General features: G+C 40.5%; 2 protein-coding genes across 2 annotated transcripts in view; one reads left to right on the top strand and one right to left on the bottom strand.

Moving 5' to 3' along the window:
• The window catches only part of cdh23 (cadherin-related 23), a 184721-nt gene extending 179821 nt beyond the window's left edge, over nt 1-4900 (bottom strand). The window contains exon 1 of the mRNA XM_085800592.1: nt 4790-4900. The gene's annotated coding sequence lies outside the window, so the exon portion shown is untranslated. The remainder of the gene's footprint in view (nt 1-4789) is intronic.
• An 18815-nt stretch (nt 4901-23715) lies between these two features.
• Nucleotides 23716-27321, top strand: part of plpp4 (phospholipid phosphatase 4) — a 54105-nt gene continuing 50499 nt past the window's right edge. The window contains exon 1 of the mRNA XM_085800586.1: nt 23716-24246. Within this exon, the coding sequence (XP_085656712.1) occupies nt 24158-24246 (89 nt within the window). The 5' untranslated portion in view covers nt 23716-24157. The remainder of the gene's footprint in view (nt 24247-27321) is intronic.

Genomic DNA, 27321 nt, shown 5'->3' on the forward strand with positions numbered 1-27321 from the left:
ACCACAAAGAGAGCAACTGGACACTGTCAAACCAGGAGAAATGGCGGATACACACTTGCCAGTGAAGAAATACGATACGATCCAATAAACTTTTTTGTCCCACTCAGGGAAATTTGTCTTGGACTCTGCGTTGCGTCATGAATGCCTTGACAGCCACAATGACAACAAACACTACATCCTCAGCCTACCAACACCAACAATTACATAACAGTATGGCACATATCCCACAACATAACACATACATAGACCTCATAAATAATACATGCTAAAAAATCACCATGATAGAAGCACTATAAAATAATATTGCACAAACTTCAGCCTCAAGCAGCATTGTTAAGACATTTGGTGGAAGTTGGAACAAATGAATTCTTAAAACAGTTGAGTTTGCAGTGAGGGACTTTATATCGTCTGTCTGAGGGTAGGAGGTCATATTCTGATGGGAGCCTTGAGGGCTGTGCCACGACAAATGGCGACGACAAAAATAGAACTGCTACGGATTGATAGAGCTGGGAAGTTGCCGAGACGTGCCGCGGCGCGCCCGGTGGAAATGCTCACATTGATTAGAGTGGCAGCGATCAGCTCCGGTGACTGCGGTACTGACGGACCCGGTGGTAGGGAGGTTGAAGAAAAAGTTGAAGTTGAATTAAAGTTCTTTTTTACTTGTAGTGTTTATCAAAAGTAGGCCATTAAGCATAAAGCGCCCCACAAATATTTAAAAGAAAATTATTGATTATCTATATCAATTTAATTTTTTTTTAATCTGTTAACTTTTTCTAATATCGCAGCCCTAACACCTTGGTACTTGTCACAGGACTGTGTTAATATCAACACAAGATGTTGCAATATCCACAGAAATAGTAATTACTGTAACTTAAAACCAAAAATCTTGTTCATCACATTGATTCAAATTATTGTGAAGCTTTAGACACAAGACAAAAATATATATCTTGTCAATTATTCATTAATCTTCATTCATTAAGAATTACACAACAACAAAAAACCTCAACACTCAATTTCTGCTACTACAACATCCCACCTTAATTGAATACACTAATATTTGCCATAACAGTAAATTGTGATGAGAATATACAAATTGTGTTTTATATTAATTTACTAAAATTATTACAGGATTCTTTTTAGATGAAATGATGAACACTTCTGTAAAAAAAAGAGAAAAAAAACAGGACCCAGTTGTCTCAAAAGATATGAGATTCAAAAAGCACAGGAACATGCTACACAAAGGACGCAAGTAATCATGTCTGCTGCTGCCACCTCCTTTTTGCCTGAGTGCAAACTGACAAAACAATCATAGCTCTCTGATTTTTGTTTTGTGGACACATTGCAGTGAGAACAAAATGATCCACTCCATTACTTTTTCCCCTCATCCATCTACTGATAGAAATGGCACAGATCAACCTGCTGTCATGTCCATCTCTCCCCTGCTCTACTTTTTTTCTACTGTTTTCAGCTTCACCCGCCTTAAGACAGTCAGTAACAGTTTTTATGAGACGCAATGATGTATTGTTAATGAGCTTCCCCTGTTTTATACTGTGATCACAGCATTAGCAAGTTATTCAGCTCAGTGTATATTTATCTCAACTCTCCACAAGACTTTTATGACAGTAAACAAATTCAAAGCTTCCATGATGTGAACTGATGGTTTCTTCCAAAAAATTCTGATATCAGTCCTAAATGCCTGTTTCTTAGCCAAGCTTTCTCTTCATTTGGCCATTATCCACTGCAATGAGCTTGGCGAGCTGTGTCAGTAAAGGACTGTGTGTATATCAGACAACATAAACACAGACAGCTGTGTCAGAGGGCAGCCGATAGTCTGTAGAGACTCATTCGTCTCCTTTTGTCTCTCTCTTTGTTAGGGCACTGTCATTCCACCCCACCAAAAGCTGACTGTTTCCATCTGAGCTGAAAGATCAAAACACACCATTTAGTAGCTCCTCTTCAGAACAGATGACCTTTGCATCCGAACACTTCACCTTTCCTCATTCAGTCCTGCCGCCTGTGTTTCTTCACCCTCATCGTCTCTCTTTTTCACTTCACATCCTTTCTCTCTCTCTTTGCTGTTTCAGCTCCACTTCAGGGCAGCATTCCATGCGTAAATACCAACAACAAGGATCTGTCACACAACAAAGCTGCCATTAAATTGCTGTTTTGTTTGTGTTACATGGCATGGTTTATTTCCAGGGAAGAATATGATTCGCTGTGGTAAATGCTACCAGCTTAGCTATGAATCCCCAATGTTTTAACTGTGAGAAATGAAAAGCCTCCATCCATTCCTTCAGGAAATTTCAATTTCCAAATTCCCACATAATGGTTCCACATTCACACAATGATGGATCAATACAGGGATACAGGGATTAGTAGCAATGCACTACAACAGGATTATTATGGATGGTTGAGTTTACAACCATCTATTTAAGACATCATATTCTCTAAAAAGGAATGGTGAATCAGATACAGTGATCCCTTTGCCCACCACTTCAAATTCAGAAAAACATGGCCTCACATCCATAAGGAACCGACGGTTCACCTGTAACACAACTAGCTGAGCAAAATCATCTTCTCAGCTCTCCCCTTCCCTACGACTTGTTTTCTTCAGTTCTGCTCGGCTGCCTTGGCTGATTTAATGACCACACAGAGCTGGACCAACAGAGAGGCGGGTGTAAAAATGCGAAAAGTAGGAAGCGTACAACGATCATAATCACAAGTACCAGGACTGTTGTGCAGACAGGAAGAGCAATACGGAAGAGGCAGAAAATGGGCTTTGTAGGTTCTGTGTGAAAAGCTGTCGTAGAGAGACCAGTGTGCTCAGACCACAACTGTGTATTTCTCTGTCAGCAAAATTGCATCACTATAAATACAGTTGCAGTAAAAAGCTATGTCTGTAAAGTTCAACTCTATGAGTTCATTTTGCCAAAGCAAACTATGCCCTGAATATATACATAAGGCTATAATAAATAACATTCATGAGCCATTGCAAGTTACTCATGAGCAGCTATACAGACCATCCAGATGCTTTTACACCAATCAATGCCAAACCTTTCCCAATGGTTGCACTCTATTTCCACAAATTGGCCGTGCTACAGGAATTATGGAAACACCATGGGAGAAAAATTAGATGCTTCATTTCAATATCTACCACTTTTCCACATTCTTTCTCTTATTTGATGCCATCACTAGTTAACCATTATTAATCCTCAACCATCTTCATACTTCCATCCCTTCTTCAAACATTTCTGCTTCCTGTTTAAGACCTCATAGGATTGTCCAGGAGTCACTGTATCTGCAATTCAGTCCTCCATCCCTCATATTGGGTTTCATTTGAGCCTGTCAGTCAAGGTGTCTGTCAGATATGGACTCTCCATTTCAGTATTTTTTTTCTTCCTTCTTGTATTCTGAATGAATTTAGAGAGTGACAGACACTCAGAAAGGGCAACTGTCAGAGGCATGCTTTCCACATACAATGCATTAAGTCGTGCACATACATAATATGAAATATATCATTCTTTTAACTTGATATAGTATTCTAAAAATGATTTTACAGGACTAGTTCATGCACATGTTCATTGAAGCAGGTGTAATAAAAGCAGTACATCAGTACATATTCACTGGTGGACTTTCACAGTTTCGATTTAAATGTTTACTCCTTTGCTCCTTCTTTCCAGCCTTTATATACTCTACTGGTGAATATAAGCAACAGTGTATCAAAGCATTTGCTTGGATAGAATTCCAATGATGATTTAATCTACATTTACACATTAATGTTTTGCTTAATATTAAAGATTTTTGCTATAAGTCAGCAGTGACTCAAATGCAGTAAAACAGTCATGCAAGGAGAAATATCACAAATATAATAATATAGCTTTATTAATGTAGTACTTTTACTTTACTGCATTAAATTATAAAGACTTAAACGAAAAACATATTGTTAAAAAAATGAGTGTTCAGGGCATGAGATTTAAAAAAAAAAAAAAAAAGACTTAAAAAGAAAATAGTGTTGCATTACCCTGCAAAGTCATTGTTGCACCATTTATGTGGCAATGCCTGCGCCATTACATAAAATATTTATCTACTGGTACTGTTGTATCTACAGTATAAAAACTACAAGTTGTTTCATACTTGACTAAAAAAACTTGACCTCGGCTGTAGGATTAAGAGTTAGATTCTCAAACTGAGCGGTGTTCCCCTTTAACCTCGCGTTGCGTCGCTGCTGCGTTCAGGTGACACATGAATAAATAAGTGGGCGCCGATGCGCTTCCCAGCAGGCATCCTTGGAGTCGCCAGGGCTACCTGAGATAACACTGTACACCTGACACCTCTGCATGAGTATGCACACTACCTGACATTTCGTGGCCGCTTAATTACTCTGATAAAATCACCTGTGAGGAAACAACAGCAACAGTTGGAGAGGGCCATTGCACGAGGCAAATAAGTTGGTCTTACGGGGATTCACGTTTCCACAACCTCACCGGTCTTCCCACTGGACTGATTATTAAAAGCTCATCAAAAGATTCCTCGCGTCACCAAATCGACTACTTCTAAAACTCTTAAGTGCGCAGATTCATCAGACAGCGCATAAACATACTGTAAACCAGAGCAAAAGAAATATTAATGAGCGTAAAAGTCACGAATTACGCAAAACTATAGTGGGGAGGAAATGTTTCACTATGTCCTTAATGTGAAAACATCTTCTCTGCCGCAGTCATCCCTCTAACACTACCTCGTGTCTATTAACTTATAGCAGGGTGATCATGTCATTATCATATTATCTTACCTTCCTCGTCCGTGTCCGTCGCTAGCTGAGCGCCTTTAGATTCGATTGCCTGTCCTGCTGTGATGCGTTACCAAGTATCTGCTACCCCCTCTCTCGCGCTCTCTCTCCCTCTCTGTCTGTCTTTCTCTCTCTCTCTCGCTCTCTTTCTCTCTCCCTCCCTCCCATTTAGTTTTACTCCATCACCACCAACGCCCTGGTCATTGGAAGTGTCACTTCCAAGTGTTCACAACTACCACTGCAGAATCCACCGGACGCAACACACACCTACACTTGTGTGATGCTCCCACACAATGTCCCGTTATACACCTTCCCTCTAACTTCAGCAATTGCAGTATTTGCAGGTGCAGCTTCATGTAGTTTTCAAATGTTGTTTTTAAGCAATGTGATTTTACACTCGGTGCATGTAATCTACAATGGTTTCTATGTTTTTCATTTGATGTAAGCTGAATTAATTTCAGCCTTTTTCCCATGGCCCTGCTGTGTTCGTTAGTGAAAGATATAAAACTACACTTAGATGTGTAGACAAATCATTTGCCAGCTTCAAGAAGGAGGGCTGACTTCACTGAGATTAAAGAGATATATTTATGAGCATCCTAAATAGGCTTATGAGCTAATATATTACACAGATTAAATTTGAAATCCATTATTTAACCACAGAGGTCATGGATCTCAAGAGCAAAGGCCAGTGTGACAGTACCACCTAGTGAAATATAGAAGAATTACAAATATGAGCAACTGCCACAAAACCAAAGTGAGAGAACTCTTTTAAAAACAGACACCATCACATCCAGGAAAATTTGGAAAACCATTTTGTCATGGTTGTTCAGGCTTAAGACACGTAAGTGTAAGAAAATGATCACTGATATAACTTTGACTGACTGGCAAAACTGATGTGTAGCTTACGTGTTTGTGCCACAAACTTTCAAACCCAGATTATATTCCTTATAACACCGGGCCCATGTTGTTTGCATTCATATACATGAAAACAGCAGGGGTCTGCTGTTGCCAGTGGTCTGAAATGCATGTCCACGATTTATGAGCTTTAGGGAAATATCTAGTATATTTGAGAAAAAAAATCAGCTTGATCCTTAAAATGTATTTTGTGGCCCATCTCTAACTGAGATTGTAGCAGATATACGGCACATTTTAACTTAACTATCAAATTCAGTTATATGGCCACTATAGATGAACTTTGGTTAAGACAAAAAAAATAGGCTTTTTTTTACAGAAACAAATCATCGTTTTCTCTTCAATTCAGGAAGAAACTTATTGAGGCAACTTCTATGTCAGTTTTAGATTATGGAGACATTACAGGCATGCGTCAGCTACAACTCTATATCCACTTGACACTGTTTATCATTCAAGCCCTGAGATTTATTACAGACGACGGCTACAACACTCATCATTGTGACCAGTATTCTAAAGTTGAATGGCCCTCTCTATCTAACAGGCGTGATAGACATTGGATTTTATTTATTTTTAAAACTCTCTCTGGTCTCTCACCATCCTATATTAACTCTTTAGTATCTTTTAATGCAAGTCTCTATCATATACACTCAAAAGGACTGGCTCACACTGTTCCTTCTGTTCACACTGAATTTGGACCGAGTTTTTCTTACTGTGCACCTGGAAAACCATCTGAAACTTGCCACACTCTTATCATTAGGACAATTTAAATCCATAATTGCATCTTATTTTACCTCCAACTGCTCCTGTTTTTAATTAGACTTCTCTGTTTTTCAGTTTATCTTTGTCACTTTTAGCTTTGTCACTTTTACTTTTTGGTATTTCTGATATGCTCATTATATGTTTCAAATGTTTTATGTTCTGTCTTGGTTATATTGTAAATGAGGTTGCTTCCTCAGTATATCTCAGAGTTTAAAAGGTTATAATAATAATAATTTATATTATGTCAACGGCAGTAACATCCTCCCTTGCTGATGTTTTGAGACCCCTCGTCTTGTACGTAGTTTAATCATCGCCACAAAGAGGAAGTTTCACTGAAAGAGGACATTAGAAATACTGTATACTTAACTGAATACATGTACACACATTGCAGCAGTCTGAGGGTGCAGGGCTTTCTTGGATATTCTTTTGTTTATAGGCAAACAGGAAAAAAAAAGTTACTCACATTGTGCTGCTGTTTGAGAACTTTTTGTCTGGGATGTTATGTGGTACAGCAACCCTGAAAGTACAAACATAATCAGATTTCAGAAAGCCATTTCATTGATTGATTTATCAGTTATCAAAGATTGATAGCTTTAATGGACGTTTTTAAACAGACATACTAAGGTAAAAGTAACTTGGGTGAAATCAATATAAACTATTCTAAAGAATTCAGAGAATCAAACTCCAGAGTGTTTATTTTACAATACCTACTGAAAAATAAAGATGAATAATAGTACCTAATTAGATCAGGGTTGCCAACTCTCACGCATCTGGCGTGTGTCACACGCTTTTAGGTCCTGTCTCACGCTCTCACGCCACTCAAACAATTCTCACGCCAAAATCAAGCGATTTGGCAAAAAAAAAAAAAAAAAAAAAATTAAAGCAAGCTTGGCACTCGTCAATAGGCTCTCTGGTTGGTGTGCGCGATGCTTATCCGCGTGTCGATTGGACGGCTGCTCAAGCCTGTGATCACAGCACAGTAGGACGGGGAGTTGTCCACCAACAGCGGCACGGTGCTGAAGCCTGGACCCGACTTGGTCCGAATCCGATGGCCAAAAAAAAGAGGGAGAGAGCGAAGCCCGAGACACAACCTGACCTGACCGAGTTATGTTTTCAGACTGAACGCGGCTCGAACTGACGCCTGCGGTCGGGCTGGTTGGGCCAGTCCGCTGAAAACTATAAAATCAAGATGCAGACTGGGTAGCACAAAAGTACAGCCAGGCAGCTCAGTCCAGAGAGCAGAGGAGAGAGAGACAGCGCAGCAACAGGTGTGTGTGTGTGTGTGCGCGTGTGTGTGTGTGTGTGTGTGTGTGTACGTCTGTGTACTTGTGTGCGCAACTGCGCATGCATGCACGTGGGCCATACCTGCAAACTCCGAATGGGTATGTAGAATGTTTATTACAGAAGAGAAACACACATTTCAGAACCTGACTTGTATCATCAGGCTGTAGTAGAAGACTGAAAATCACAGGACATGTCTGTTCTGTCCTTTCATATATTAATAGGCTCAATAGGCTGGTCCAGGCCAAAAGCCAGAGCTCCCCACTAGACCAGTTTCATACACTCCAGCCATACAATGATAGGAACCACAGATCTGCTTTTTTTCCCTCTTATCTGAAGCAAATGTTGTGTTTTCCCTTTATTTTCTTCTCAGAGTACACCAGAATGCTTCAAATACATGTTAAAATCACAATTTTTTCCTGGGGGGGTGCCCCCAGACCCCCCTAGAGGGATATACGTATTTTGTCACCTTACACCTCTAGCCTCCTCAGTTTGCAGGTATAATGTGTGTGTGTGTGTGTGTGTGTGTGTGTGTGTGAGAGAGAGAGTGTGTGTGAGTGAGAAAGAGAGAGAGAGAGAGACAGAGAGAAAAACTACAATAAACATAACTATTATTATTATAGACAACCCCCCCCCCGCCAACAGAATCTCACTCCAGCCCAGGACCAAAAGTTGGCAACCCTGAATTAGATTGGTATTGTGACATTAATCAAGCTTCTCTGCTCTCCCCACCACCTGCCTTCTTAGAGATTATATGACTGCTGGATAGTGACTCAAACTGATATTTTGCTGCTCTCTGGTGGATATTTTTAGCTACTGCAGTTTGTTGAGCATTGAGATGCTAAAATAGCACTTTAGTATGAAAGTATGGAGAAGGCCAAAAGAAGAGGGTCACTGAGGCAGAAAATTTCACTTTTGGCCAAATTAGTGGTGTGGTACCATATTACAACAGAGGCCAATAGTGTCTGGTTTTGTTTTGTTTTCTGGTGGAAATACCTTGTGCATTATACAGAAGAGGAGAGGGACATGTCAACTTTTGAGTTGGTAATGATAAAGCAATGGCCTTTTATTCATGGCAGCAATTACAATGCTATGTTTCTCCTCCTACACAGGCTACCTCCAGTCCCAGGAACTTTCTCCTAGACGAACGTTGTCTGAAGTAGACTTTGGCCTAATAAATAGGGCTAATTAGAAATTAACAGAAAGACCGATAATTTGACTAATTAACCTGCAGTAGTTTCAGTTGGGCCGTAATACATAGAATAACAGCAATGCACACAGTTTAGTGATTTGGAACATAGACTGTAAAAATAACTGGTCCAAATGACAACAACCCTTGATAAACATGGTGGCTCCATACAGACGGTGCAGTAAGTTAGCCTATGGCCATGAGTAGCCTACGGCGTAAAGCTACACTAACTTAGTTTCAACAGAGACTGGCTCTGGTTTCAATCACTATTAATTCATGATTACATAATCAATTTGAACTTTTTTTTTTTTTTTTTTTTACTCGACTGTATGTCAAACGTGTTTTATCACTTTTCTTGCATAATCTGGATTTCTGCTAATGTTTCCAGTTAACCTAAGAAACAGCGCCTTACCGACATCCCTGTGATCCGTGTAGCCCCGACAGGTGAGTTCAAGTTTAAGTTAAGTTAACTGTTGGTTAGTTTAACTGTTTACTACATTAACTACATTATTTACTGTAGCTGAATATCAGAGGTCAGCTAATAGGCTACAGCTAGCTCTCACATGAAGAGTCGGCTAAGTTAACGTTACCGGGTTAGCATAAACCAAGCAGAAGTAAACAGGAAGTAACTTCACCTCTGTTGGTTTCTCTGCTGTCTGAGAGTATTCAGTCATGTCTTCTCTCCAACACGTCTTTGAAAGTATTAAGCAACGGTAAATCACACCATTTTGTCCACATGACCTCATTATCATCACTACAGTAGCCTATAAGTCGCTGTGTAATCGTGTAGCCTAAACTCTTTTCCGTTGATGTGTTGATTTGTCATACGAGGAAAAGCACACAGGTGTAATCAATAACACTAATGACGGCTGTCCTCAGTTCAGGTGTTGTAGTCAATCATACATACAGTATAGGCCATGGATGTATTATAGATCCAGCAGTGGGTCAGCATGTAGCCTAACTTACAGGCAGTATGAAGTGCTGCTATGGTACTGTATACCACGGGAGCGTACCTATGTTCCCTCAGCCCTATGTTCCCTCAGCCCTATGTTCCCACAGCCCTATGTTCCCTCTGGACTCTCTCTACCTATCTGGACTCTGTCTATCTGGCCTGTCTAGCCTCTACCTGGTCTTTTTACTAAACTTAACCAACTCCTTTCTTCATTGCCTAAACCCAACCAATGGTGGGACCAAAGGGCTGTGGGAATAGGGCCTAATTTTCAGTGACAACAAAAGTTAGAAATGAGGGAACATAGGGCTGAGGGAACATAGGGCTGTGGGAACATAGGGATGACCCCACCACCCCTATACGAGTTAGCTTCACCTGTGGTTTTCCTCCCCAGGCTGCCCTGGCATGTAGGCTAAATAGTGAAACAGTGTGCATTTTAGATCAGATGTGGTCATTTCTTCTCCAAGTAATCATGTGAAGTGTGTGGCATTTAACTTACAGTCAAACAGCCATAGAGTCTGCTTTGGTGAAGGGCACCATTATGTGAAAACATTACAATAATATCTCAGTGTGAGAGTAGGCTATGTCCCTGTAAATATGAATGGCAACATCTGTTTGTTTTACTCCTCCTGTAATACTAGCCTTAGTCCACACTTGCATTAGGGCTATGACCATTTGCTGTAAGAGTTACGGTCCCCACGTCTGCAGTAGCCTATCTTTAAATGAAACAACATCTCAGTGCCAGAAGCCTCATAGCCTATAATACCACTTGGCAGTAACCAACCAAACCATGATTGAAGGTTTGTGTTACATATGGACAACTTAGCCTAATCAAATGTTTTGATGGTTAAGAAGATTTTTTAGGACACACTGCGCCAAATCTTGATTGGAAAGTGTTGCATTTCTCTTTAAATGTTTTTTTTGTTTTGTTTTTTTGTCCAACTAAGATTAAAAGGCCCACCATGCAGAAATAGCTGATCATTTTTCATAAAGATTAGTGGCAAGTATTTGTCCCCTGGAACTCATTCCGACATCAAGTCGTTGCTTTACATGGTGAGTGAGATAGGGCCGTCTGTGTTTTGTGTAAGATGGTTGTGCTCTAATGACTTCCCAGCTGTCATGTGGAAAAACCTGATGCCAAAATGGGCTGTGGGGTGGAGAAAGCTAAGCTATTACACTGGCACAGCCACAGCAGCTTCCCCTGGCAGTCATGAATGCCTAGACAATTGCTGGCCTAGGGTTAATGCACGCCGCTATTAGTGACTGTTACCTAACACCTTTGGAAGGATTCACCACAGGGTTGTGCCAACTAGCTCTGGGGTTCTAGTATATAGGCTACTTCCTGGTGTCCCATCATGCTTCTCAGCTGAACATGAGTCCGTCTTGTACACAGTAGCCTATAGCCTACTGTAGGTGTTGCAGTCTCTTTTTTGAGGAAGGTTACTGGTAAGAGAACATGGAAGTAATTGTGATAGAGCAAAATGATGAAAAGAACTGCAGAAAAGAACAAAGCAAAGTTGGTGCATAGGGATCAAATCCACGGTGAAAAGAAGAAAGGCAGACTGTGTTTGAGGAATATTAAGATGATAACGCACGTCTTTTAACTCATGACATTAACAGCTGGAAAAGCACAGATGAGAATAATGACATAATTATAGGTGAATTCCATTTAGTTGTTTGGTCTCGGTATTGTTCATTTTGGGCTCATTGTCATAACTATGGGATACATTACATATCTAGCAGGATGTTTAGTAATGGTTTTTGTACCTGTACTGTAGTATTCCCTGTTACATTTGCTAGTACATGGACATGATGTGCTATGTTTTCTCGCCTACAGTATTGAATGGTTGTAAAATGTTTACTTTGTGTATGCTGGAAGGCGAAAAACGACATTCTTTGTAGACACAGGGACAGAAAGAAACGGTTGATAACTATAGCTGATGCAGGAGGGAGTGTAGAAGCTGCCTCGGGGCTTTAGAGTCAGTGGCTGGGCAGGCTGGGCTGCACAGTCAGATGTAGCTGGAAAACTTGATGTCTCAGAGACAGCTTCAGCGCTGATCCATGAGAATGACCCTGGTAAAAAAAAAACAAAAAAAAACTGATACACAATGTCACAAAGGAAATGTGTAGCTGGCCTCAGGCTGGGGAGACTGGGATTTTACAGTTATAAGTTACAGTTACTAAACTTTATACCTTTTATAATCTTATCCTGTCACAATATCATTGTTCACAGCTCCAGAAAATTACATTCTTACATTTCCATTGACTAATTTTTTCAGTCAGTGACAGTTCTGCTCTCCAGCAGACAGGAATGGCAGACATTTGAATTTGAACCCTTAAAGAACCCTTGATTTTGTTTTTAATTGGTAAACACTGAGCCACATTATTTCACTTTCCTGTGTTGTATTATTGGCCCGAATTTCTTATGCTAAAATATGTGTACAGTATTTAGATATGGGGCAAGGATTTAACTAAAGGCAAATAAAACCAAAGCCCTCACTCTTTAATGTGCAAAATTCAAATGCCTTCTTTGCCATGACAACCTCACATGTGCGCAAAGCTGCTTTAATAATGCAATACTCAAACACCCTAAACTGTGATTCTAATTAGCCACTCTTTGCACAACTTTACTGGATCATAATGAGGGGATGCACAAACGTACCCTGTATTTTTTTTTATTTTTATGGAGGAATCAATGTCAGAATATGGAGATGTCATTTCACATCAAATGATTTAGAAAAGAAATAAAATGATTCAAATGTTTTAATTGCACTTAAACTGTGTGAAGCCATGCATCCTGTCTAGTAATTTCAAAAGATCAAGTGTCTATAATGTGTAATTGATGAGACTTATGTGAGCATATTTATCGCCTTAAAAGCATTGAGGACCGAGGATCATACTGCTTGTGATGGCTGCATCTTTGAAACAGAAGTGCCCAACACAAAGAGTAATACATCTGAGTAGATTTTTGACAGACTCAGTTGCAATAACAGATGGCAGGTTGAGTTTTATGAAGGAGCAAGGTAGACCATGGCTTATTTCTTTTAGAGCCACATTAAAATGAAATTACTGGGAGCAGGTTGGCAAAGGAAAGAGTGCAATTTGCTTAGAGGAAAATGGATGCAGCAGGATAGCTGTCTGTGTTTGATACTCATGCTGCTTCTCTCTTTTTCAACTTAATAATACATGCACAGGCATCCCATTCTTTATGAGTTTTTACCATCAACAAGGAGCTAAAATTAGGGCTGCACTTCTGTAATGATTTTAATTAGACATACTGTATCTGTAACACAGTACTGTTTTTATTCGCCCTTTGTTTTCACTTGGTGTATGTGTGTGTGTAATTGTCTATGTCTAATATTGTCAATGCTCTGTAAATTATTTTAAATGTCATTGTGATTTTTTTTTGTTAGACACTATACAGTGAAAACCAGCAGGCAAAATATGGGTAGTGCAATGCTACTCTGAAGAGTCTCAGCTTATTTTATCTTACACTATTACTAATACTAATACTTAGGTTCATACTTATTTTATTAGTCCATATTGTATCTATGACATACAGTAATACACAGATTCATTCGGAGCATTTTCAGTGCATGTCAGTGTCAGGCATCATACTGCATACAGATGAATTCCTTTTTAAAGGAGCATAGACTCTGATAACTGGCTGAATGTTATACAATGTCATCACTCACCTTTTACTAAAAAGTTGTTCAGTATCACTGAACTGAGATAGGATTTAGATCTGTTTCAGTTAATTAGAATCATATCTCATTTCTCCATCAATCTTCCCCCCAATAAATCTTTCAGCGAATAACGAAATGTAAGAACAAGAGACAATGGCCCAGTTGTACCAATACTCATTTCTCAAAGCACTTTGCTTTAGTGCTGCTCTTGAATTATGCCTCTCTCTTTCCTGTCCCAAAAATCATTTTCTGGTCTTTCTCTTTTCTCACCAAGTTAGATTTTTCTCCTCCCAGTATTGATCGAAATTTTGGACTCCACACTGACCTAAAATGAAAATCACATGGACCTAAACAGGTTTAATTACCAACACCTCTGCCTAGGTTGGGTGTAAGGCTTGTATGCACAGGGTTGTCTATAGCTGCAGGTGATATATCAGTCTAATGTGGATTTAGTAGATTTGAGCCCACATGAGTGTTTACTGTATGGAGAGCACCATACTCATGTTTTAACCGATTGTATCTCATCAGCCCTCTACTCATGTTGATATGAGCTGTGGAGCAAAATATGACATCTCCAAACTCCACACACCAGTCGCAGTGACAATGGTGATAAAACAAAGCTAGCATGAGGTGTTCATGATTATACAATACTAATTTGTTTTTGTAAACACTGTACATTTTGATTTTGAGTGTAATTGTTGCCTTGATGATGTGCCTTGGCAACTGTTGTGAATGTGTATGTGTGTGCTAAATTAATTAATTTTAGTTATTAGAGTTATAGCGTAAGCGGTGAGTGAACAAAGCACATGACACAAGACAAGATTACAGGATTTGCATCCTGAGTGTCATGCAGTAAGGCTTAAGGATTTAAAGCACCTCAATTCAGGTTAGAGAAAGATGGATTGGGTTTTACTTTTACATTTACTGTACAGTACATTAACTTATGTAGCAAAAGCTTTTATTCAAAGCAACCCAGTAGGTAAGGGACAACTCTAAAGTTCCAGTGCAGTAGGCGACTTTGAATACTAAATACTAAATCAATTCAGCAAGACAAAGTTTAAGGAGATCAGGTTAACTAGAGTGCACCTAAGTGCATATCAAGTGTAGTTAGGCATGTTAGGGTGCTAGAGGTGTTAGAGGAGGTGACTTTGGAAAAGATGAAAAAGATGTCCCTGCTCTGATTTTGGTAGCTTGTTCCATCATTGAGGAACCACAAATAAAAGCAGTCTGCACTGTGATTGCCTTGTGTAAAAGGATGGCAATGCCGGAGGACAATCCTTAAGGGGGATGAAGTGGCATTCTTCTACGACTGAGTTCAAGTACATGGGTCCAGTAGTTTCTCTGAAGGCTAACATTAGTAATTTGACTTTGATTCAGGCAGTCGTGGGTAGCTAGTGGAGTTTAATGGCCAGCGACTGATCCAAGGCCAGATGCTTTCCTGTATTCTTGGCCATCAGTACTGGTTTTGTCATGTGTGATGGGAGGTCGAGGCCAGGTTTCTTGGTTGAAGTGAGAGCTAAAGGGGCAATTTTAATGTTGATATTGTGATGAAGAGATTGATTGGCCAGGATGACTAAGAGTTCAGCCTTGGAAGAGTTTAGTCAGACATCCCTTTATCACTGTTATATTCACATGATCTCTGTGCTAGAGTTGCACGATACCCACGGTAGCCACGGTGCCCCGCGGTGCCAAAACGTAACGGTTCCTACTATACTAGAAATTCTACACAACGGTACTACCGTGGATTACTACTACGGTGCCAGTTTCCGCTACAAAGCGGCCGCCTCTCCTCTCCTCCCGGCTTCTCACTGCACGCACTCCCTTGTAAACAAAACCCACATGCACCCACTGCAACCTAACTACACAGCTGCTGAATGATTGGCTGTTTGCCTGTTACTGGTGATGTCCGGGGATATGATAGGCTGTTTCCGCACGCTGGGTCCGCCCGTCTGTTCTCTGATTGGCTGTTCGTGTTCATGCCGGCAAGAACGGACTCCATGAAGACAGCTGAGACAGCTCCGGCCGCTTCGATAGAAACTCGCTTCAAAACAAACAACGAGCTAAAGTTCTGTCTCGCCCAGACGCGCGCACGGCTTCACAAACATGAGACAACACACTGACCACGGCAGAAGCACCGGGCGCGAGCGGCGAGTCTGCCGCGGTGTCGTCGTCAGTGGCACTTAATTAATTTAGCTCTGTTTATTTTCTCATTGGCTAATATCAGGCTATAGAGATTGCCAGCGTGTCGTCATCATGACGTATTCCCGGCGGGGAACGCAAAGCATTGTGGGAAACTTTGGCACAAACAAACGCGCCAGACTTTGAATTTGTGGAGGCAAGAACGCTAGTTTCAAATATCTACTGCTCTGGTTTGAAGATGCCATCAACCTGCTGTGTTGTGAACTGCAACAGTCGTTCGCACGATAGACAGGGCAAAAAGTTACATTTAGTACCATATAAGTAAGGGATAATGTATAGTTCGGAGGTTGTTATGGAGAAATAAACCCCGACAGGTTGTATGGAACCCGGTTTCATTCAACATGAAGGGGTTTATTTCTCCATAACAACCGACCAACTGTACATTATCCCGCTTATTACACGGTTTACGAGTGAAATAATTAATTTGAAACATAATGTTGATCAAAATACGACTTTCATCGATTTAAAATTGCATTTAGCGAATCTGCAAGACCGGGGTCACTTCCGCTGTTTTGCCGAGCCTCCTCCCGTTCGTGCATTTGAAGCCTTTGATAATCAATCAGTGGATCGATAGATTACCATACACGTGTTAAGATGTGTGTATTGTGTGTAGTCGTATCTGTCATAAACAAGAGATTAACTTTACTGTTTACGGGGTGCGTTTGTGTCGCGGAGCCGCGGTGCCACCGAGACGAGAGGAGAGCTGTGACACCGGGTCAGAGGCTCTGATCAGCAGGTTTGGTTTCCAGCCACGATGTGGAAGGAGCCTCCACTCTCCTTGTAACAAGTTACAAGTCATTTATCTCTAACATCACTATTAGTCCGACGCTGTTTAATGACGGTAAAAATGAAACACAAGGTAAATATCCTGCATAGTTTCTCTTTTCTGTGCTGCGCTGATCAGAGCGGCGTCCCTAGCAACGGTCTGTTATACATGACGAAGGTCCGTTATACAGAAATAACAGACCGCAGAACGCAGCACTGGACCAATCAGAGCAGCATTTAATAGAGCCGTGTAATAATTATATATATATGGGTGCTGGAAGTTGGGCAGCAGGTTAATGTCAGCGGACCACACCATGTTCATAGGGATCCAGCCCTTTGATTGTCTTTATTTTGTCCTCGTATCGTTTATTTGCGGCTGGATTTAGTTTTAGGCGGTATGGTTCTTTGTTGTTTTCCTTTGCCCGCTGCATTGTGCCAGTTAATTCTGTTTTTTATTGTACTTTTGTTATTATTTACATTGTCCATGTCTAGCGCGCTATGTAGATCGGGGGAAATTGGCCAAAGATACCCACAATCCTTTGCGTTTCTGATGACGTTGCCGCCCAGTTGGTCACGTGTCTTGGCAATCTCTATATGCTCCGTGCACAGGCTGATGAATAAAGAGTTAAAGGATGTCCAAGTATAAAGCACCTAGAAAATGCATAAAAATATAGTTTTCACAGGGAATCAGTTCCTGTTCATTGTATTCTGTCCTCTATGATTGGAGAAGAAGCATTATTGTCAAATAGATTTTTTTTTAAAAGACAGTGGATTTGTTTTTATCCTAAGTTGATTATTTATTGTTAAACATAAATGAATGTGCAAGAGACTGAATGGTTATTTATTTTCAACCATATAAATTCTAACTTCATTTATTTGTTTTTTATTGCTTATTTAAAAATATTTAGTTTCAGTCTAATTCCTACGTCACCAGTATTATGTTTATCATGCACCAAACAACATTATAAGTAGCCTAATTAATAAGTATTTATAACTTGTACAAATACATTGCAGTTCATAAAAATAAAAATAATAAAAAAAGGTTGCAGTATCGCGATATTACCCGGAACCGTGATACTTTGTCTGGTATAGTACCGTGGTTACTCATTTTGGTATCGTGACAACTCTACTCTGTGCCAAGAGCATTAGGGTCATTTTCCCAGGATTAACTGGCATGTTTGGGTATCATCTGCATGTAAAGCCATGCCAACCAATAACTGGCCCCGGAAAGTTATTGCAAAAAGAATGGCCAAGTTTAATACAGAGTATCAACTGGTTGACACAGAGTCATGGAGAACAGGTGTGGAATCACCAGAAAACGGTAGACGATGTAACAAAGTACAGCCCTGGGTAAATCAATACATTCTTACTTAACATGAAAGTACACCTCAGAGGGAAATCAATATACTGTATTTTGTCTTGTCCTTGTTTGAAGAAAGAATTCTGAACCCACTCTAAAATCCCAATGATGTTTTGCTTTAGGAGTTTACAGTAGAGATTAATCCATGACCATATTTTTCCTCCACGAAATTCATGGTTTATCAGCAAAGCTACAAAATCTGTCCAATCACAAGGAGCAAAGTCTTGCTCTGTGTGTGTGCTATAACATGTGGTAACAGCTTTTTTAAATGGCTGAATAGAATACATGTAAGTATATAGTATAGCTAAACATATTTTACAAGCATCACGAGTAGACATAGATATAAACCAGCACTATAAAAGCGATTCTCTCCTCCCCCCCAAACACCAGTGATTTATCCGCCCAGTGTTAAAGCCCTCTCTATTAGATGTCTAACAACTTGCATCACAGCAAGTCAAATGCCTGACACTGTGACAGAATTACAAATCAATCCACAGTGAGTCTGGACCAGACGAGAAGAGCTGCATGAATATTCCTATTCTTGTCACAGTTTAATATTTCATCACACTGTGTCATTTTCAAAGGCAGAACTAATTACTGACATTAATTACTAATTTCACTGATGGCATTAGCACTGATAAGTGTGATGATGATCGGATTAGTCAAGCTGTATTATGCTTAAAGACCCAGAGCAAGATCATGAGTGTAGCAAAATGGGGGGCACTGATAGGAAATCACCTCTTTTTCCCCATTCATAGCATGTTATCTCCTCTGAATATCAGGTTCAAAACAAAGTTAGAATAATACAAATTTGCAGCTTCAGAATAGTTACCTGCCTTTGCATGATCCACCCCGATGTCAATGAATTTGACATGAAGATGTTTTCAAAGTATAACACTCAACAAATTACAGTAACAATAAACTCTAATTTCAGAGTAGCCTCTCATCTTCTAACCCAAGGAACCAGATTAATGATCTATTAAGCACTGACCACACACACATGCTCTGACAAATATGAGAAAAACTGCTGGCGTCCTCATACTCAGCTGTAATTGCTATGCAATCTCAGCAATTTACCCAGTCCCTATTTCTATAGAGAATTAGCAGAGCCAAATAATATGAATCAGATGAAGATTTTTAGAAATTATTATTATATTTCCTTCCAGTACTTAACATACTGTAGCTGAGAGTCACTCTATATTAGACCCGAAAATACTATACAGTAAGTGTATGGCAAGACACATCCAATGAGGATGTTTTTTTCTGTTGATCCTGATGTTTTCACCTTCTTCAGCCACTGAAGAGTCTACTGCTCTGTTTCAATTAAGCCATGCAAAACTTTTGTAATGTACAGGGTGAACTGGCTTAATCACACATTGGCACATACATTCATCATCTATGGTTTCAGCAGAAATTCATAAAACAAATAAAGGAGTTCCTGAGGTATTGGTAATTTAAAAAAAAAAATGAAGCTTTGCTACCTCATCTGTATGAATAGACTGAATGAATATACTTTTTTTTTTTTTTACATTGAATATCGAACCTAAAGGAAAACCATGATGAGGATACCGTCTGCATTTTCAACAGACAACAAAAGAAAACAGGAACAGAAAGGACAGCCTGTAGTAATACAGTAGGTTGCTTGATCACAGCATCTTGAGTCACAAATTAATGGGTTATATACAAATTACTGTGCATGGCTCTTTAAAGGGATAGTTCAACATTTTGGCAAATTGGCCCATTGCCATAATCGCTATAGTCATAGCAGTAGGTTCATTACCTTTAATTGTAGGTGTAAGCTATTTTCAGTACGGCGGAGCGCAGCCGCTGGCTGCTCAGAGCTACGCTATGGAGGCTAATGGAATTTCTTGGTTTCCCTCATTAAACTCATCAAATTCAACATCCCAAAACTCCACAGCGCTTTTGTAGACAAGTTGTGACCTGCACAACCACCACGCTATGAGATAATGACGGAACGATACGAAACGGAGCCGTTTTCGAGGTAAATAGCCTACAGGGTAAATACGGAGACTGCTTGCTGAAAAACTGTCCCTGAACGCAACGCGCATCAGCGGTTTTGTATGAATTTACCTCGAAAACGGCTCCGTTTCGTATCGTTCCGTCATTATCTCATAGCGTGGTGGTTGTGCAGCTCACAACTTGTCTACAAAAGCGCTGTGGAGTTTTGGGATTTTGTATTTGATGAGTTTAATGAGGGAAACCAAGAAATTCCCTTAGCCTCCATAGCGTAGCTCTGAGCAGCCTGCTGCTGTGCTCCGCCGTACTAAAAATAGCTTACACCTACAATTAAAGGTAACGAACCTACTGCTATGACTATAGCAATTATGGCAATGGGCCAATTTGCCAAAATGTTGAACTATCCCTTTAAAGGTTTAAGTAAGAGAACAATCTGTACTGTGTAACTGGCTGGATCACAGCCCATCTAGGATCGTAATATTATCTAGACACACCTCCATGATAGATTCTCCTTTTCCATTGAGAGCCAACTAAAAGGGCCCAAAGATATGTCAAGACCTTCAGCAATGTTTTTGTTTTATTGCTGCCTATCAGTAAAGGTTGCATTGGATTGAGAGAGAGAGAGATCTCTGTGGTGTGCCTCACGATTTATGATAGCTTGTGACAGCTCACATTTTAATCTCAGTATGGTCGGGACCACAGAAGCTGTGACTTGTCCTAAATGAATCTGCTGTAACTCATTACAGGATGTCAAAGTTTAAGTCAGACTAAAGGGAGGACATTATATTTTAGCATATTTACAGATGCTGTATGCAAGTAAAGAGTAATACAATAGTGTCAAAAAACATGAGAAATTGTAAAAGCTTTTCTAAGACCCATTGCCAATATAAATAAGTTTGATTAGAGTTTCTAAACAGCACACTATGGCAATCTTTCTTAGCATTATGTCAACCGATAGAGCAATAAGTCATATAGAAATTATGGTTTTGACATAAGCAAACTGTTAATATAAATAGTTCCCAAGAAGTAGGTCAAACTTGGACTCATGTTGTTGTGAAGCAGTGCAATTGCAGCGAAATTGTCTATTGATCTCTCGCTGCTCTTTGCTTTAGGTGGTTAGAAATTCCACACACAGGCAGTGATTAAAAGAGAGCCTCATGCCCAAGTAAATTGTATTATATTCTCTGGCTGCTGCTTTCTGTATTCATACCCAAGATTTTCAGTTGCAATCCTCCATCATAAAGCTTAAGATGGCAATGTGTTTTTTGTTTTTTTTTATGTTTTGTTTTGTTTTGTTTTGTTTTGTTTTGTTTTTGTGACTCATGTGTCACACATGCATGATGGTGTGTTGTGAGCAGTTCATCATTATTTCACTTATTTTTAGAAGCCTGGAAAACTGAAACCAGCATCAAGGAGAAAATATTAGATGTATGGATAAATGTAGACATTATGGAAGAGAATTGACATACTGTATGGCTGTAAATTACAACTACACTCGGAGGGACTTAAATACAATGGATGAAAACTCCTGCTACCAGTGCAAATGTGACTCTTGAACTTGACCCGCTTGCTTGGCTTGGACTGTGCTGCTTTTTGATGTAATATCAGGGTTGATTTTTGCCAGAGCCAGTTCTCATTATGCAAAGTTGCCAAGAGCACAAAATACCAAGTTCACAAAGGTGATTACATGATGGTTTTTGGATGACTGTTTCCTTTATTCATAATGCCACATTGTGGATGAGAGATGCCAACGATTCCGAGTGGTGAAATATATCTCTCCACTTTTGGGAGTTGTTAAATCGACTGACACAGTTGACAGTTCTGGCTTCAGAGCTGATTCAAATTTTTAGTCACTAATTATAGCACTCTCAGAGTAAAGCAAAAATGGCCGGCTTTTTCCCTTCTCTGTTGCCTATTACAGAGATAAAACAACAGCTACATTTTACAACTTCGAATCCATTTCCCTTTTTCTAGATATAGCTATTCTGCGTCGTTTGTAGCCACAGTTACAGAGAAAGAGTTTCTTATCACACACCATGTTTACACAGCAACATCAAACTTTACACCCCCTTGTGTAGAACAGCATGGAAAAATACTGTGCACATAGAGATATATAAACCAGGGATGAGGAATGTTCTTCAATAAAAGCCTACAGTATGTGTAATGAGGAGAAATGTTCAATAAAGCCTAAAACTCTGGGAGCAATGGGCCAATCCCTCCATAGCAAGTCACTGTGTCGCAGAGAATAGCGTCCAGAGTGGATAGTGCATGCCCCCGTACTCATGGAAGTGATTAGGAGCCCTTTATAATGATGCATTCAAGTTTGATGTATTGAAGCACAGACTTCTTTAGAGTGCACCATATGTCTGACTCTGCAGTGTATAACCACAACCTCAGGGAACATGACTCACAGCATGCTCCCCAGAGAAGTCGAAGGAACTCAGTCTGGGGTCAAGAAAGCAGAAATACTAAAAGGCTGATTGGAATTAAATGTAATAACAGAGAAAATACAAAAAAGGAAAGATATGCCTTTTCACAGACCTTTTGAATTTTTTTTTTTTGCTTTTTGCCAAGAAAACCCCAGCATGGCATTAAGCGGAGAGAGAAAAGTAATCATTTCTCTGTAAATTGAGTGTAATATAGTCATGTGATGTCTAGTAAATGCATGGAAAGCCTCCCTGACCAGGTAGAATCACATACACGTACTGTTGCAGTGAGGTAAACCTATGTTGATGGCTTGTAATAAACATGCCACATTCTCTAAAAGCTGAAAAGTGTGATGGGCTGCCAGAAAGCTTTGAAGTGAGATCACACCTCCTAACCTACCACCATTTCACATCTTCTCTTGTTTTGTTTTGCTCTTATTAGGGAGCTGGCTCAGACTTCAGGCACATCAGCTAGAAGTCTCTGAGAAAACAAAGGAACAGATCAAACCTCTGCTGTGTGTGTATTAATTTATCTTAGACATGTATCTTGGATGCTTTGTTAACCAGCACCAACGCACAATTTCTAAATTGCATGAGCAGACTCGATTTCCAGCTTGTCAAGCCTGTGACCTAGAAAGGCAGCGGAAAAGTTTTTTGGGTCAGGGGCTTTTTCTATGATGGTTTCTCTCACTCTCTACTTAAACACACACACACGTGCATAGGCACACGGACACACAATTACACACAATTACACACATCTTGGACTGGCAGGTAATGCAGGAAGGCCAGTTTTAGAGGGGATCAAATATTCATGTGTCTATGAAGTGCTGGCCAGGTCTCCCGGCCCGCGGGTATACTGCTGCCTGTGCTCCTTTATCACCGCCTGGCTGCATAAAGCCCGAGGTGCTAGATTCTTTTTAGTGGTATGATTGGACAGTATGGGAAAAAGCCAAACAGAGAGCACGGCTCCCCCTGAACTAGCCTTTTTATTGGGCAGAGTGTAATATCTAATATCTTGGCTGAGTGTTGAGCCTAATGCCTATGTTGATGGATTCGGTCCAGCAGCTACTCCACAGTTGTGATAATGTCTCAGCTACGAACACCTACCAGACTGCTCCACCGGGTGGTTTCTCTGCTTTGTTTGTCACATTTACTGTGAGTGCTTTGTAATTTATGAGGATTTATTTGATCAAGAGCAAAATGTATCTTGGCTTCAGAGTAGATGAGCGGAAATTCGAATGAATAAGTTCATCTGGCCCCCTGTGAGGTCCTGAGTGATGTTCCAGAAACTTCTAACTCATGTGATCCTCCAAAGTGAGGCAGAGGGACTGGAGAGAGAGAGAGAGAGAGAGAGAGTGTAGTATGGCCCTCTCTCTCTTTACTTTGCTGTCTCCCATCACTTTCCCCCTCAGTGCGAACCCACACCTCTTGTGTTTTCCCACCGATGCCCGTCTTCAGTTCACTAAAGTCCAACCCAGCTCGCAGCTGAAAGTATTTGACAGAGTGGAAGAAGGCGGCTCTGACTCGATAGAGGAGCAGGTTGTTAGCAACAGAGTTGCAATAAAGAAAAGAGCCCGAGGGGATTGGAAGAGACGGAGACGAGCGGAGACAGGCAGAGTAGAGGAGAGGAGAGGGGAGGAGAGGAGAGAGGAGAGGAGAGGAGAGGAGAGGAGGAAGACTGCTTCAGGTGACCGAGTCGCGATGGAGGCGCACGGAATGTGTGTTTAGGGAGCACCGCTCGTGGAAGCGTTGGCTTTATTAAGGTGGAATACAGAGTGAAGACCCCTCAGAACTGACCGGGACCTGCCTTTGTCCTCTTTTTTTTTTTTTTTTTTTTTTTTTTCCACTTGACGGATTATCTCAGAGTCATGAACGTGCCGCCACCAGACCGCAGGAAAAACATGCGAGAATTGGCTTTGGAGATTGGCATCCGAGTTCTGCTTTTCGGAGTTTTTGGGTAAGTAAAACCTCGAGCAAGCTGAGTAGTCTGTGATGGATTCCAGTCTGGCATCCTCCTGCTCGTCCTTCAGTTTTCACAACTGGGATTTTAGGAGCTTTAGACAGTGAGCTGAGCCTGAGCGGCTGTGTTCAGGTTGGTTTGTCGCGGTGTGTTGGTGGTGCTGGACGAACAGGTCCGTCTGTTGATCCGCAGTTCAGCACCATGGACAGATCTCTGCTAAACGGACGCTGCGTTAACAGGTTGCAAAAAAAGCAAAACAAAAAAACCAACAAGTTGGATAACCGGCAGCTTTACACTTTATATCACGTTATCCTAGTGTCACAATTCATGGATGACACTTTTTATGCTTTTTAGAAATCCACTCCACGAGAAACTGTGATCGAAGGGCAGGCCAGAGGAGATGTCCTGATATGTAAATGCATTTATTTAGGAGGACACAGTTTACGAGAAGGTTGTGCCTCTGAGCTAGCATAGATATGAATTATTAATTGTTTGTCAACCCTGGAGGTATTAAGCCTCGTTTGCACATTGTGTCATTTATTGATTCTCTGTTTGATATGATCTTGAAAAAAGCTCCAGGTCCTGTTATCTGAAATGACTCACCTTGCTAGCGCTCTCACTCCATCACTGAAAAAAAAGAAAAGAAGAGTCTGAAATCAGCTCTTGCAGTTTGGATTGTGTAGTAAAACTGCCTGCACATTCACATTGATATGGGCTGTGTGTGTGTCACAGTGAGAGGATTATAGGCTACTGTACAGCCAAGGAGAGAGTGATGCCTGCCCATGTTTGACAAGGAGAACTCAACTGCGGGGATATGACTGTCTGTGGGACAGAATGGAGCACATCAGTGAGGAGGCATGAGGCATCAAGGTTTAGTCTTTTGTCTGTTCATATTCAAGATTCACATTCTCGCTGTTTTGTTTAGTATTAGGGCTCGAGGCCACTTAGAAGAAACACAATTTCACACAGTATCATCATCATCATCTGCTGTGTTCTGCCACAGCGGCCCCCCACTCACATCAAGTCCTTGATCACTGTAATGAATTGAGTTTTACTCCCCATACTCCCCCCTCAGCAGACAGTTCACAAGACATAGCTTGCCTTCTGTTTGTTATGAAGCCCTGTCAGTAAATCTGCTTTGTGCTTACAGCAGTGCCCCTAAACTGACTGCACAACACATTCAATTAATTCAATTTTGCACCATGTCAAGTTTACTCCTCCCAGTGTGACCAGACATGCAACACCGAATGCAAATGTCCATATGTTTCAACACACACATCATCTTCATACCTGCAGTGAATTGTACTGCAGGCAGCTGTGGGAGAGTTGTGGCATTTTAGCATTAATGGGAAATTAATTAGATAGATAGGTTCAGTGTAACATCACGGAAAGTGTTTAGTTTAGTTGATTGTGTTTTTAAAGGTAAGAAAGACATAAACAGGGTGATATTTGGTTGTGTGTTTGTGACTGAGAGTGTTTAGTCACCAAAGTCTTTTGTCAGAGGGAGCATTTCTTTGAGACTGGCTGTAATATTTGTATTGAACTAGCTTTATGCCCAGCCGATCAGAGAGTCGCCCTCTGGCTTCGAGGGCCAGCAGTTCCCTGTTCTTGTCTCACCTCAAAGCCAGAGGTGAGCGCAGGATAATTGGGGTCAACTAGAATCTGATGTTTTCTTCACAGGAGGTGTAGAGGACAGTTTTTTAGCTGCGTCTGATGTTCGGTGTAGGTGTAGTGCACTGCAGTTTTATCTTGGGAAGAAAATAGCACCCTTATCCTTGGTTCTTTACCGATGCAGGTCAGCAGGCTTGAATTAATGCTTCATTGCATAGTTAAAATCTTGTTTATTCCCATTAGAATTTCATTTATTGATTTCTACCTCTTGCAGCTCAGGAGTAAATTTGACTAACTGGAAGAAAGAAAGGACAGATTTTCTCATTTGCTGTTCATATTCCTTCATAATTGTGAACATGTACCTGGGGGAGCTGGAAATGAATGAATTAATCCTTGAAGCAGATATGAATGCAGATATGAGAGGTAGCTTTAATCAGAGATCACATGAAAGATCTGACTGCTTTGTCTTTAAAGGTTCAGTGTGTAATAATTTGCCAGGTTTATTGGCAAAATCTGAATTGAATATAGTAGTATAAGTGTATAATCGCTAAAATAACATTTATTTGGTTTTCGTAGCCTCATAATTCTTCTTTTATATATACATAGGGTCTTGCTTTAGAGAGTGTCGCTTCTTGCGCCGCCATGTTTGTACGGCAGCCCGAACAGAAAATCCAGCCAGTCAGAGAACACGTTTCGCTTGTTTTGCGTGCATAAATAAACCAAGGCCACTGTCACTTTGCTGACAGGAGGGGTGAGTGATCACTGCAAACTAGAATCTGAACACTAGATATTATGGTTTTACCCCCATATTAGTGTATATATAAAAAAAAAACCTTGACTGTAGCCTATTCAAGGACTTATTTTCTGTGCTTGACTGTTGTTCACCCACACAAACTGTTACTGTTGTTGTTGCTGTTCAAAACCACCCAGTAGCCTACGCCACATGTCACTGAGGACTGTTTCTGTATGCAGAGAAATATGAAATCTAGAAACCACGAATTCCCTGCATTATTTACATCCAAAATTGTTGGCCAAACATGACCTGCCTGTGAGGGAATACTTTTCATCTGCCCTTGCTCGCCTGCCAAGCTGCCTGTCTGTTCCAGGCCTCAGGAGGTGCACTGACCTTAGCAATGGAACCAAGTGTGTGCTGTTCGGTTGACCCTGTGCTATCAAACCGCTAATGCCGTTCAGTCATCATAGCTTGGTAGGCAGCCCAGGAGTCGTCTCTCAAGAGTAAAACAAAAAGTTCAATCTAAATGGAAATGGATCAGTGACATTTAACCAAGTAGAAAAAACAAAACACAATCTAATGCTTTAATCACCACACAAGATACAGCTTTTTTTTTCTGCAGTCTGCTACTCAACATAGTGAGAAAGGATAATGAGATTGGTGTTATTCCACTTTCCTTGTAATCCGACGCACAACAAGCCAGAGCTTAGACAAACACCAAGAAGTCA

Source organism: Trachurus japonicus, chromosome 15 (assembly GCF_045865225.1).
Source record: "Trachurus japonicus isolate A0001 chromosome 15, Traja_1.0".
Lineage (NCBI taxonomy): Eukaryota > Metazoa > Chordata > Actinopteri > Carangiformes > Carangidae > Trachurus > Trachurus japonicus.